Source organism: Cinclus cinclus, chromosome 2 (genome assembly GCF_963662255.1).
Source record: "Cinclus cinclus chromosome 2, bCinCin1.1, whole genome shotgun sequence".
In the NCBI taxonomy this organism is placed as follows: domain Eukaryota; kingdom Metazoa; phylum Chordata; class Aves; order Passeriformes; family Cinclidae; genus Cinclus; species Cinclus cinclus.
In genome coordinates this window covers 18,578,960-18,591,700 of record NC_085047.1, presented here as the reverse complement: position 1 = coordinate 18,591,700, position 12,741 = coordinate 18,578,960, and the positions used below count along the sequence as shown (strand labels likewise).

The 12,741-nt window shown below is 37.3% G+C and overlaps 1 protein-coding gene across 6 annotated transcripts in view; it reads right to left on the bottom strand.

Moving 5' to 3' along the window:
- Positions 1–1,097: 1,097 nt before the first annotated feature.
- Positions 1,098–12,741, bottom strand: part of CBLB (Cbl proto-oncogene B) — a 122,699-nt gene continuing 111,055 nt past the window's right edge. For 3 of the 6 annotated variants that reach the window (XM_062512137.1, XM_062512146.1, XM_062512148.1), the window contains 6 exons: positions 11,571–11,645; positions 10,672–10,685; positions 10,542–10,556; positions 9,915–10,043; positions 7,254–7,373; positions 1,098–1,360 (listed from right to left, as the gene is read on the bottom strand). In XM_062512137.1, coding sequence (XP_062368121.1) covers positions 1,098–1,360; positions 7,254–7,373; positions 9,915–10,043; positions 10,542–10,556; positions 10,672–10,685; positions 11,571–11,645 — 616 coding nt within the window. Of the gene's footprint in view, positions 1,361–7,253; positions 7,374–9,914; positions 10,044–10,541; positions 10,557–10,671; positions 10,686–11,333; positions 11,466–11,565; positions 11,646–12,741 lie in introns of all 6 variants that reach the window. The other 3 variants (XM_062512111.1, XM_062512119.1, XM_062512129.1) reach the window with 1 other exon arrangement.

The following is a 12,741-nucleotide window of genomic DNA, read 5'->3' as shown; positions in this document are numbered from 1 at the left end:
ATAACTACGCAAAAAATATTGCTACAGTAGCATTAGGAATTAACAGTGCATCAAAGACTTAAAGTTTCCAAGTTAATACAAATTGATCCAAGCCACAATGAACCACAGGATAATCACTCAAAAAACCCCATTAACCGCATTCTACTTTACTCAGTCTAGAACTGGGATTTACCTGAATATTTTGAATATAATTGAAAAAGATTCATTTAGTCTTGTCATGAAGAACTGGTACCATTAGTGTGTAATCAAAACACAGTATTACCATGTGCATTTGGCTTTTTTTTAACACCTGCAATCAAATAATCAATTTTGAAATAGATTTTACAAGTGAGAACTCAGTATCACTGCTGCACAAAGTGTTTTATTTGCTGGTTGGGAATTTTTTTGTGGAAACTGTATATAAAAGACCTTGAGACTACAGGTCATGGAATTCTTGTTAAACAGAAAGCTGCCCAACATTACTGTCAAAATACATTTAAAGAGGCAGTTTCACAGAATAATGTGTTTTACATTCAGATATTTCCTCTCTCAAAAACAAAGGAATCTCAGAATAAAAAAAAAAATCAGTAGTGAAGGCCACGTACTTTTTGCATTTGATGAGCTGGAATGCAAAAAACAATTAAAGCATCTTGTAAAAGAAAAAAGAAAAGACCAAAAGAAACACGGAACTTCTGGAAAGTGATGATTTAGTTGATGGAGTGGTCAGCACGGAAACTGTTGGGAATGCTACAGCAGAACTGACCAAAAGTACGAGGGAATATGAACAGGACATAGTACAGGCACAAACTAGAAAACTGTAACTTGCCAACTTGTAAACAAAGCATTTCACAGATTAAAAGTTCTAGGGAAGTAAACTTTTTTTAAATTACTTTGTAAGTTCAACCCTGATTTAAAAAAGTATGGCTAGCAAAAATACATAAGCCTCAGCATATTTATAAGTCTTGATCAGAGCAGCCAGGAGCCTTTGATAAACGGCTGGAAACAAACACCCTTCTGCTAAGGATGGAAGAAAAATATTCCATTCTGTTCTTCCTCTCATTCCCCAATCCACATGTGCATCTGTAGAATTCATATGCTCCAAGAAAATCTTGATGCTGCTATAGATTGAGACGCGGGGAGACTGGTGGAGGAAAACAGACAAACTCTCTTAAAATACTACGGGCCACATCAATGTTATTCTGGGCAATTTCAAGTGCCCTCTTGACTTCTTCAAAGGAATAGCCCTCTCCCATGAGTTTTGCAATTTTTGCATCCACATTTTCCGTGGAACTGTCAGAGCTGTATGCTTTCCTGTGATGTATTTCTGGTGCAGCTCTTCGAGGAAGTGGTTTAGGGGGCCTGGCTGGTGCTTGTGAACAATCTGTTTCAAATAAAAGAGATAAAAATCATTATACATCGGCCTAAGACTGTGTTATAGGTTGGTCAAACCCCATGGAGCTATTTTAAAAGTAAAATTCTAAAGGAACATGAAGAAATATTTTAGTTAATCAATATAGCTAACTTTAAAATTTTGACAAGAAGCTGAAGCCCTCAAGATCATCCAAAATTGAAATAATGTAGCAATATGCTATTTTAATAATATGATAGAAACATGAAATTTACAATCTAGATTATCTAAACCTGGAAAAAAATAAAATATGCTGGAACAGCAAAGACAGTGAAAATAGCCAGCCAAACTCTTAGAGGCTCTCCACTCTCAACCCACAGTTTGAGAATTTCTGAATTAAAAAAAAAGCAAAAAACCAAAAAAACCAATAAAAACCCCACAAACAAACAGAGAGCCAAAGAAAAAAATAAAACCTACAAAACCAAACAAATAAGCAAAACCCAAACACAAATTTGATCACAATTTTTGAGGACCATAAGTTGTGTAGAAAAGGAATCCAGACAAATATGCCTGAAGGAGAAAAATCCTTCATTTATTGGTCCACCTTGCAGATTCTGTTAATTCAATTGCTGTTCATGTCATGCACAGCAGCTGCACATAAGTACATAAATAAGTGGTTTCTCAAAAAGACCTCTAGCCCAGTTATTCCCATGATGAGAACAGAACATGTTCCTTCCTCTCCAGTTCCCCCTTTGGAAACATCTCCCAGTTCCTTATCTTCTATGGAAAAGGTTACCTTCACACTTAATGCTAGTAACTAAGAATCATGACGTGCTGGAGGAAAAAAGCTAATATTCCAACTTGCTAATCTCTTCAGAGTCAAGAGTTTTGTGCTCAAGCAAACTTGGTACTTTACTAAAATGCCTTTATCCTCACTGATTCCATAATAAGAAGCTTAAATACAAGCAGGCACAGCGCAGAAAACACTTTCAAGAGCAAAGTATTTAAAAATTTTAAAAGTCTTTAATCCCTCAGAAAGGGTTTTAACAAGTCCTATCAACAGTGACTTTGATAGATAAATTAGAGGAATTTCTGGCTGTGATACTTCCTGTTTACTTACACTGAAAGCAGTGGCACTTTCCAGTGTTAAGTACTTCAGAGACAGTTCTTTGGGCACAGAAGAAATGCTATATTTCCAGTAGTCTTGTTGTAACCTCATCATAACACTGGATAGAGAGAACTACAATTCAACCAAGTGCTTTAAACACTCCAGAAAAATAAAAGCAGTTCACACAAGAGCATGTTTAATGCATGTGTATTTTCAAATTAATTTTTCCATCAATTTGGATGTGTGTTGCTATAAAATTTAATTCCACTTCTTAATTCAGAGAGTTAGCAGTACCTTTAGCAAGATGGTGATATTCATATAAAAAAAATGAATGAAAGAAATTTGATTAAAGATTTACAGTAAGGGGCTAAGACCTACAGGTACTAAGGGCTACTTAATTTTTTTTTAATTGCTTTTTTTCTCTGAAGATAAAAACTACATAAATTATAAACATTCTGAAGCAGATGTAAACCTGCTATGCAGGTGTGGAAGATCCATGAAGCACTTGTCTGAGAAATTAACAATAGCTCAGGAAATGCGGTCAATCACTAAAAACTGAATCAGAGACAAGTTCAAATTTCGCACGTCACTTACTTAAGGAAACTCAAGACTAAAGGAATAATATTCTTTATCTTTAGAATAGTGGCAGATCATTTAAAACCAATCATTCTTCTTTCACAAACATTCAAACTGTTTTAATATGTATATTCCATTATGGAGTTCATTCCTATAGAGTATGAAACAAAATTAATTTACAAACTTTACATTTTCCCCTGAGCTCGAAGTATAGAAGAAATTCCTTATGCATAAATCAGATCCTTCCATGTGCTTGTGTTACATGAGGATATTTTTTCTTGATTCAGTCTAATGCAGGCTTAAAACTGGATTTATTTCTTGTTTAAAACCTTCACTTCACTGAAGCTTTCAAACAAACTTTATTAAGATATCACATAATTTAGAAAGGTCATTTTTAATTCTGTCAGCAGATTTGAAGCATAGGCATTTTATTCTTACTGCAGTGATATCACTCTATAGCACAGATACTCTGAGATCTTCAGCGCTCTCTCTCAATTCCCATTATTATTTTTTTAAACGCTGACATCTCCTTCAATATCTTCACATCCATATAAAATTTCAGTAAAGCTGGGTATCATATTGGATCCTGAGCTTAAAGATACTAAGCCTAAGCTGCATGCCCATCTGGACACTGAGATAGAGGCATTAAGAAGGACTTTCCTTCCCTACCTCCCATCCTCTGATGTTTCAGCCACCACAGATGTCTAACTAAAAAATTCAAATAGATTTTTCTAACTGTGCAATTCAATTAACAGTTTCTACCATGAGCGGCTTCCTCCACTGCTCACTTTTCTGTAATTCACTAGATTAAACCCTTAGGTAAGGGGTTAGTATAAAGGCAGACACAGTCTCATTTAATAAGTGTTTAAAAAGCCTGGGAAAAGTGGTGAGAGCTCTAAGGCACAGTGGGAGAGGCTATTTGTAATGATGCCAACTGTCTGTTCCTCTCGGCTGTGAAATGCCCTTTTTCCCTCCCTCGCTCCTGGATTTCTTGGTCTTTCACCCACAAACTGAGGAGCATCAGAGAATCAGTGGCAAATGCTTGCTGTGCAAGGTCCCTGTGGAACAGTGGCGAGCAGCTACAGCTCACCTAACTGGGGTACAGGAACAAAGCACACCCAGGGGACTTGTGTTCTAAGGAACTCAGAGAGCAGGGAGAAGGTCAGGGAAGGACCCTCTGCACACACTGCTCCCTGCTCCATCAAGGTGTCAGGCACAATATTTGCATTTCACAATACCGTGGATTACATTATTTCCTCTAGCGTTAACTGAAATACACCCCGGAATAATATTTTTGTAAAAGGAATCCAAATTTGCAAGCATCTTCATAAGGCAAACTGAGTGAATGAATAGACAGCAGGCAAAAATAGTTAAACAATCATTTGAGTCTATATATTACAGAATAGCAAAGTTCGGCAAAATAGAGCAGACTTAGAGGCTTAATTTTCTTCTTCCTTCCCCTCTTATTATTGGCTATGATCAGGTAAAATATTCCAATTATTAGCAATATCATAGAATAATAGAATGGATTGAGTTGGAAAGGACCTAAGGACCTAAGATAATTTAATTCAAACTCCTCTGCTATGGGTAGGGACAACTTCCGCTAGACCAGATTGCTCACAGCAGCATCCAATCCAGCCTTGAATACTTCCAGGGATGAGGCATCCATAGCTTCTCTGGATTCTCTGGACAACCTGTGCCAGGGCCTCACCATCCTCACAGTAAAGGACTTCTTCCTGATACCTCATCTAACACCTTTCAGTTCTCCCTTGTCCTGTCACTACCCACTCTTGTAAAAAGCCCCTCTCCTGCTTTGTTTCAGGCTCCTTTCATGTACTGGAAGGCCACAATTAGGTCACCCCAAAGCCTTGTCTTCTCCAGGCTGAACAATCCAAATTGTCTCAGGCTTTCCCCACAGGAGAGGTGCTCCATCCCTCTAATCACCTTGGTGATCAGACTCTGGACTCAGCCCAGCAGGTCCACGTCTTCCTTATGCTGGATGCATTTCTCCAGATGGAGTCTCATGACAGCAGAGCAGAGGTGTCAAATTCCCTCCCTTACCCTGCTGGCCGCACTGCTTTGGGTGCAGCCCAGGAAAGCAGGATGCAATCCATTTGTCTTTCTGGGCTCTGACCACACGTTGCCAGCTCATGCCAAGCCTCTCATCCACTGCATTCCCAAGTCCTACCTCCTTTTCTTGCTCTTTTTGTAATAATTTTAAATAGTTGTATGTAAGAAGTTTGAGAAACCATGCCTTTGGGGGAGTGGGTTGCATGGCTGAGTACTATTTCTGAAGTGCTCAATACCTGAATTAGAATAAATTACTTGTTTAACTGAATCCTTAACGTCTACCATCATGACAGTAATCTTAAGAACAGTGAAAGTGAAGCAGAGAAGTTAAAGTACTGCCCAAACTGCTCTAGGAACCCAGTGGCTAAATTATAATTAGATTTTAGAGTGAACTCCATTTCTTTTTCAGCTAGTTCAAAGAATCACCTTACAAAAGCACTGAAATTAAGAATTTCTTAAGTGAGCTGATTAGTTCAGAATAAATGCAAAACCAAAGTTCTGAATACATTTACACTCTCTACATTGTCTTTTTAAACCATAGATGAAGGTGAACCAGTTCATCCTGAAGCTCATCAGTTCTGTCCTTTTACTGCCACCATAAAAACAACTTTCCAATTAAGAGAATGACATGATCTATTACATAGTTTTCATCTAATTGAAATTAAATGGAATATCTTGCTGCAGATCATGCTGATTTAGAATGATATTTATAGCAAAAGCTGACACGTGAGCGTTTTTGAAGATGGCTGTGGGAAATACAGATCAAAAAGTACTAAGCAGCACCAGAAAGCTCCAAGTTCTTAACTAGCAAGTATTTTGCAGTAATTTAGGAAAGTTAAAAATTGTTCTACCCCAGAAGTGCAAGAATACCATAGCTTTAAAAGTAGTTACATCATTGTCATAATTTGTATTATAAAAAAACTCAAGACACCCTGAATAAACTGAGTGAGCATTTTAAGACAAATAGACCCCTCACAATGCCACATGTGTTATAAACTCTTTTCTTCAACAACTGAAAAAAAAAAAAATAGAAACAGCTATATTTGTACAGATATCCCCCCAAAAGAGAAAATATTTACTGGAGGCATTACTAATTCATAATTATGCTATTCATTAAAAAATAAGGAAGTCTGAAGAGAGCTACAGAAATTTCCCATCATTTAAACTGGAAAAATATTATCCTTTTTTTCCCTATACCCCAGCAGCATGAAACTCTGTATTTCTGAGAAGGAGAATGTAATTACTACTAAAAAATAGATTTTTTTGTTTCCACTTGGGAATGCTGCAATTGAACAATGATGACTACTGCAACTGAAAGATTAGAGAAAAGTCTTTTATGCATAAAAAGTCTTTACACACAACTTTATCTTATCTGAAGAATGATTAATGGTACAAAACATCACTTGGCTTTTTCTTTGTGTGGTTTCTTCATACAACAAAATAATGTGATTGAGCCAATCCTCCCCCTTTCCCATGTACCACGCACATCTAAAGAACAGAAAATTTGTCTAAGAACTGGTGAAAGTACTTTGAAATACAGGTAATACTGTTATTATTTTTATTCACTTAGTAGATATCCTTTAAATTTACTATTTTTGTTGCCTGAAAACCATAACCAAAATTTCTTTGGCAGTGGAATTGTTTCTACTGTACCTGTTCCATTGAAAAGGAAGTCCAAATTTTAAGTGGTTTTGATTCTTGCCGTTTTATTAAAAAAAAAATCTTAAAAGTTTCTTAGAAATTCAGACAAACATATTGGCAAAAAGACAGAAAATAACAATATTTTAGAGAGTTAAGATGCTATTTTTTTGTTTAGGAGAAATGAAACAAAGATGGAAATCAGATGCTTGTGCTCCTTTCAGTACTTCTGATCTCTTATAAATCTTTGAAAGGTGCCTTTCTCAAAAACAAGGAACACTGTAACTCACATAAACATTCAGTTTGGCAGCTAGTAAAACGGATGCCATAGCATATACACCTACACACAAAAGTAGCCACTTCTACCTCGATTACAGAACTTAAGTCTCTGTTATCCTTCGATGATTTCAGACTGTTGTAAAGCAATATTATCATTTGTTGCCCAGAATGACAAAAAACTCATTGGACTTTATGGATGCAAGTTATTTTCTTCATACAATTGTAATTTTCTACAAGAACAGTTTTCTGCCTTACCTGAAGATGGAGGAAGTTGATCATAGTCTTGAGATGTCCTATTTGTTTTGACATTTTCTCCAGGGGCTCTCCGAGCAGGTGGCAAAGGAACGTGACCAGTTATTGGGTCAAAATGGGGATCTGTGATAAAAGAATAGAAAAACTGCTTTAGAATAGTTAGAATTGCTATTTGAGGGAGGGCTGAAGCATAGAAGGTAGGATTAAAATAGCCTCCCATCCTAAAGAGGAGTCATGAAGTCATCCAGAGGTGGCCCCCGACAGCACATGCACATCAACCTCCAAATTCAGCTTCATGCTGTACACATGTGAGCAGGATTGGAAGTGACAAACACGGGAGCACAGCTTAAAGGTGGTCTGTCCTGCACTGACTGTGGTGGATTCTGTGACATGGATTCTCTTCACATCCATGAGGTACTTTTCAACCAGCCAACCCTGATGCTGCTGGGATTGTGCCTGGCAAAGCACTGAAGGTGCTGCAGTGCCTGAAGCAGCACAATTAGAGACACCCAGCTATTCAATTTTCTTAGACCTTCATTGCACTCCTATGCTTTGCAGTTCACAAAGAGTGCAGAGATGATTTCCTATTCATACAGTCCCAGCTATGGGTAAATATTACAGGGACAATATTTTTAAAATGAGAGAAATAAACAATCCTGGTATATTGTCCCCTCCTTTTCTTTTTCCTTTGGCTACCAAAGACACTACTGAGCAAGCACAACATCATCCTGGATCTGGCTTCTGCTCTGGACTCAGTGCTTGCAGAGTGTTTGTTTTGCATGTGAGTGCAACTTTTTGCTGGTGTTGATGATGAGATTATTATTCTAATCTGACAGGCTCTGATGGATAGCTGAGAAATCACCCTCAAGACTTGTATGCAAACCAATCATCAAAAACTCATCATAAATCTTCTACAACAGATTATGTGACAAGATGCAAAGTGAGTAATATGGCTTTAGAAATACCATATGAATAAAAAAAGACCAATTCACACAACCATGCATGCCTAAGGAGATGCAATACACTGCTAAGATTAATGAGAACTGCTGCTGTACCATTGTATTCCTTATGCAAATATGAAGAACAATACATGGCTGTAGACACATAATTGAGATATTTATTTTAAAGCTATTAAATGTTTGTTAACACTATCAGTGACGTTCTTAGATTATTTGGAAGTTACACTTAAACATTTAAAACTGCATATTTCTGGAAACTGGGCACAGGCAGATGGAGCTTGTGTGCACCTGTGTGTGAGAACTCCTATTTTTCCTCTCCATACCCATGAAAATTGAACGGTGCAGTGCATGTTTCTGCATCAGATGATACAATTGAGGCACCCATTCAGACTAGACTGCTGAAGATGGCACTGTTTTTATTTTGAAGTGTAGAAGATAAACTACATTGTATTTATGAGCATCAACCCTTAAATTCTGTGATATGCTAAGTCTTTTCACCTGGATGCATTCAGCAACTTAGATGAGAAAGTAACACACTGAGTTGAATTTGCATTATAAAATAGACAAAGCTTTGGCAAATTACTCAATGTCAGGTCTTGACTGATAGCAAAACACACCTGATAAAAACATTCCATAAAAGGTCACTGCACTTCAACCTAAAGTAGCTGCCTTTCACCCCACACTGAGTTCCACTCACAGAGGTCAGCCAAACATCAGAGAACCTGTCAGGCCATCATGCAGCTGCACATGACTGCTTGTCATCCACATTCTGGCCTTTCTGTGAAACTACCACCAAAACATTTCATTTTGTCCCTCTCCACAGAGCTCCTAAGAAAAACAGAGAGAGGAAGGACAACATCCAACCCCACCACAATGCAGATCACCCCTAAAAATATTCACAGAAAAGGCAAACTTAAGACAACATCTTTTGAAAGCTTCCACAGAGAAAAAAAAAATTAAAATCAATTCACAGACGTGCGCTACAACCCACAAAAATCCTGCTGTAATCTGAGTCATAATCAGCAAATGTATTCAACTTCATTAACCTGAAAATCAAACTCTTCAACTCAAAGACAAAAATTATGAATTCTAAACACAGTTCTCATACCTCTTATAAGCAAAATACCAGACTGAATGCATCACTCTGATTTACACGAAGAGATAGGTGAAAATTGGGCTTAGCCAAAAGGTCATGAACCCCAGGACCTACCAACTGTGTTCACAATACAGTTTTGCAGCAAAATTTTACAACAGTTGTAACAAAACAGAATATTTTTCCCCTTATTGACACTGCCTTTCAAAGTTTCAACTTGAAAATAACCTCCATGTATTATGTTTCACTATTGAAAACAGTGGAGTTGACAGAAAGATACAAATTAATATTACAAAACTACAATGTACAAAATTCCTAGCCCGGTATAGAAATACTGACCTCATTTTACTTTTTATATTACTTTGTGATAATGAAAAGTAAAGTCTTCTATCTTCTGAGTAGCTTCACCTCCACCATTTAAAATTTTGATTTTTTAATATTTTGTACAATGAGTTCTGAGGCCTGGTGACAATTTTATCACTGAACAGATAAACTTCTGAAGTAAAGGAAAATAAAATAAAATAAAATAAAATAAAATAAAATAAAATAAAATAAAATAAAATAAAATAAAATAAAACAAAATAAAATATGCTGCTTCCTCTGTATTCCTACCAGAATGAAGGAACAGTTCATGTCCTGAAGAGGGTCGGCTCCCTGAGCCAGCAGGTTTTGTGTGCTCAATCATGCTGTGCCGAGCAGGTGGTGGTGGTGGGGGAAGTGAGGGGGGCGAGTTGTCTTCACCTGCAGTTTAGAAATGAATTATTAGATGAGCAAAACTTCATTAAGAACTCCAGAATGAAGAATAAAGCTTAAACTTTATTTTTCTCTGGCTTCTGAGGCTTTACTCCTATGGTTCATCTAAGCAGTTCAGTGACTCCAGTAATGAAATTGTAAACCCGACTGTTAATAACCACAGACCTCTTCCAAAACATGCTTTGAATGACCTTTTGCAGTGCTCAGTTTCTTTTCTGGGATGGAAGGAGAGATTGCCTTTAGTGACTCAATTGCCAAGAGTGAACTACAATCAAAGCTTCACTGAGTATCAGAGTAACAGCTGTATTTCAGTGGCTAAGTAAGTATATTTATATACAAACACCAATGCTGGGAATCTGCTACATTTAGACTGTGTATTATTCTCTATCTGCTGTTTAGAAACTCTGACTCCAGATAGAAACTAAATTTTCTAGAGCTTGGCAAAAGAATGCACCTCTTATACAAAGGTGGTGGTGCAAGCAGGACTGGAATCACCAAGCACTGTGATTTTTATGTGTTCTTTTGCCTTCATTTCTCCTGCATCTTGGGAACACGTCAGGGGTCAGAGAGAGCATAGTGCAGGAACAAGGCAAATATTCAAAAGGTTTTATGGAACAAAAAATTTGGATGCTGACACATACACACAGACACAACCATGCAGCTGAGTATGCCAATGAGAGTGTGGGTGGTCCCCAAGCATAGCACCAATATATATACAGAGATCATTGATTTTTGTGTAGGAGAACAGAACAGAAATCACGGTTGGAAAAAAGAGCTTTAGGTGACTGTAGACAGCAGTGAATTTTGAACTGTTCCTTGCTGGGGTGGGGGGGGGGGGAAACACAGAAATTAATTTATTAATTTCATTTAGTGGTTTGGTTTTGTTACTGACATACCATCTTTTTGGCATTCTTCTTTGTATTTGATAAAATAAATTGAATTACTTAAGCTACAGTAGGAAAAGTGCTCCACTACAGCATTAAAGTGCAATGCTCAAACTTCTTAGTAAGGGACAACTAAAATTTATTTTTGGGGAAAATATTTTTACTTCTGTATATTGCTGAACTACAGATTTAGTATACCTTTTTGTCTGTCTGAAGTGAGGCCTTACAAACAGACTCCAAATGACATAAATATTGACTGACAGCTGTAATATTTAGCTCATAGCCTGTTTGGTACTCTCACCATCCTCAACACTGGCTGTTTTTCAGCAAACATGGCATTTAGTTCATCTGGGCAATGTTAACCATTACATGTAATCAGCAAAAAGTCTGCAACCTAAAGGGGGCACCAGAAGATCATAATCGGAGGGTGTCCTGGTGAGCAAAGAGCTGTGTTTGGGGTTGTCTCTGGCAGGAGGCCGTGCAGGAGGCAAAGGTACCGGAACAGTAGGTGCATCATAGACATCTCCTGAATGACACAACCACAAGAAGTGAATGTTTTCCTGCTGCACCCCTAGGGCAGCACAGAGTAAATCTTCTCCGAAAACAAGGAAAAAGCACAAAGGTACCTGACTCAGGATGTTTAGATTTCTTTATCTCGGAAGTAGCACCATGCGTTCCATTCGCACACTGGCCATTCTCGCACGCCCTGGAGACAGACATCAAGCAGGAAGCAATCAGCCATTTAGCCAAGCAGTAATTCCCTGTATGAGCAGCACCTGGCAGTTCACTATATGGACATGGATCAGGGACAATAAGCTGCATCAATTTTAAAATTTACATTTTTAGATGTTGAGAGCAGATACTGGTTAACCTGCTTTGAAGGATTACACTTGCTTTCTTGGTGACATACTGACATGGCTTAAAATAACACAGGCTACAGTACAAGTTAGAGGAAGAACTAACACAGTTAGTTAATTAAACACAGTCCTCACTTCAGAGCTCAGGTCATTCATTCACACAGTTACATCACAGGCTCAATCTTAGTCACCTTCCCAGATGCTGAATTTTCCCTAAGAGAATTATGAAAAAAGGGAAATGTGGATTTTGGTAATTACCTACACCAAAGCACACAGAAAAAAACATTAAACAAAATATAAGAACAACAAAAAAATCCAAACAAAACACCATGATACACACTAATAACAAGTTTCAACTCAACTTTGCCAAAACCCAGTGAAAACCCCAAAACTGAACTAGCCAAAGAAATTTTTCAGGAATCTATTAATTTCTGTATCAAGAAACTAAGCCTTGCTGATAGTTCTACCACCGTTTACTGACTTACTTTTTTTTTCCTTAAATGGATGCATATCCTGCCCTCAAAATAACAATATCAAATTAATAGGAAAAGCATCCAACCAAACAGTAAAAAGTACCCACAATACTGTTGAAAATACTGGATATTATTTTTATAAGAAGACTTTTTCAAGTATTTCAGGGAAAAATACTGAACAAGCCTTTTCATAATATTTTAAATATTGTTTAAAAATATGAAAGAACCAGGGAGTTGCTCCTGTCACTAGAACTACGGGTATTGTGTATTCAGAATGAACCGAAGACTTTCCTTGGAAAAAGGCCACCATGCTAAGCAATTCCAGCTCAAAGATAAAAATCTGATTCCACCATGCACCATTATTATTAACCACTGGGAAATCTGCTACAGTCATATAAAAAATGCCAAAATTTCAGCTTTGGGGTTTTTACCAAGAGTATTAATAAACCTATCAGCTTTGGCCAAATGGAAA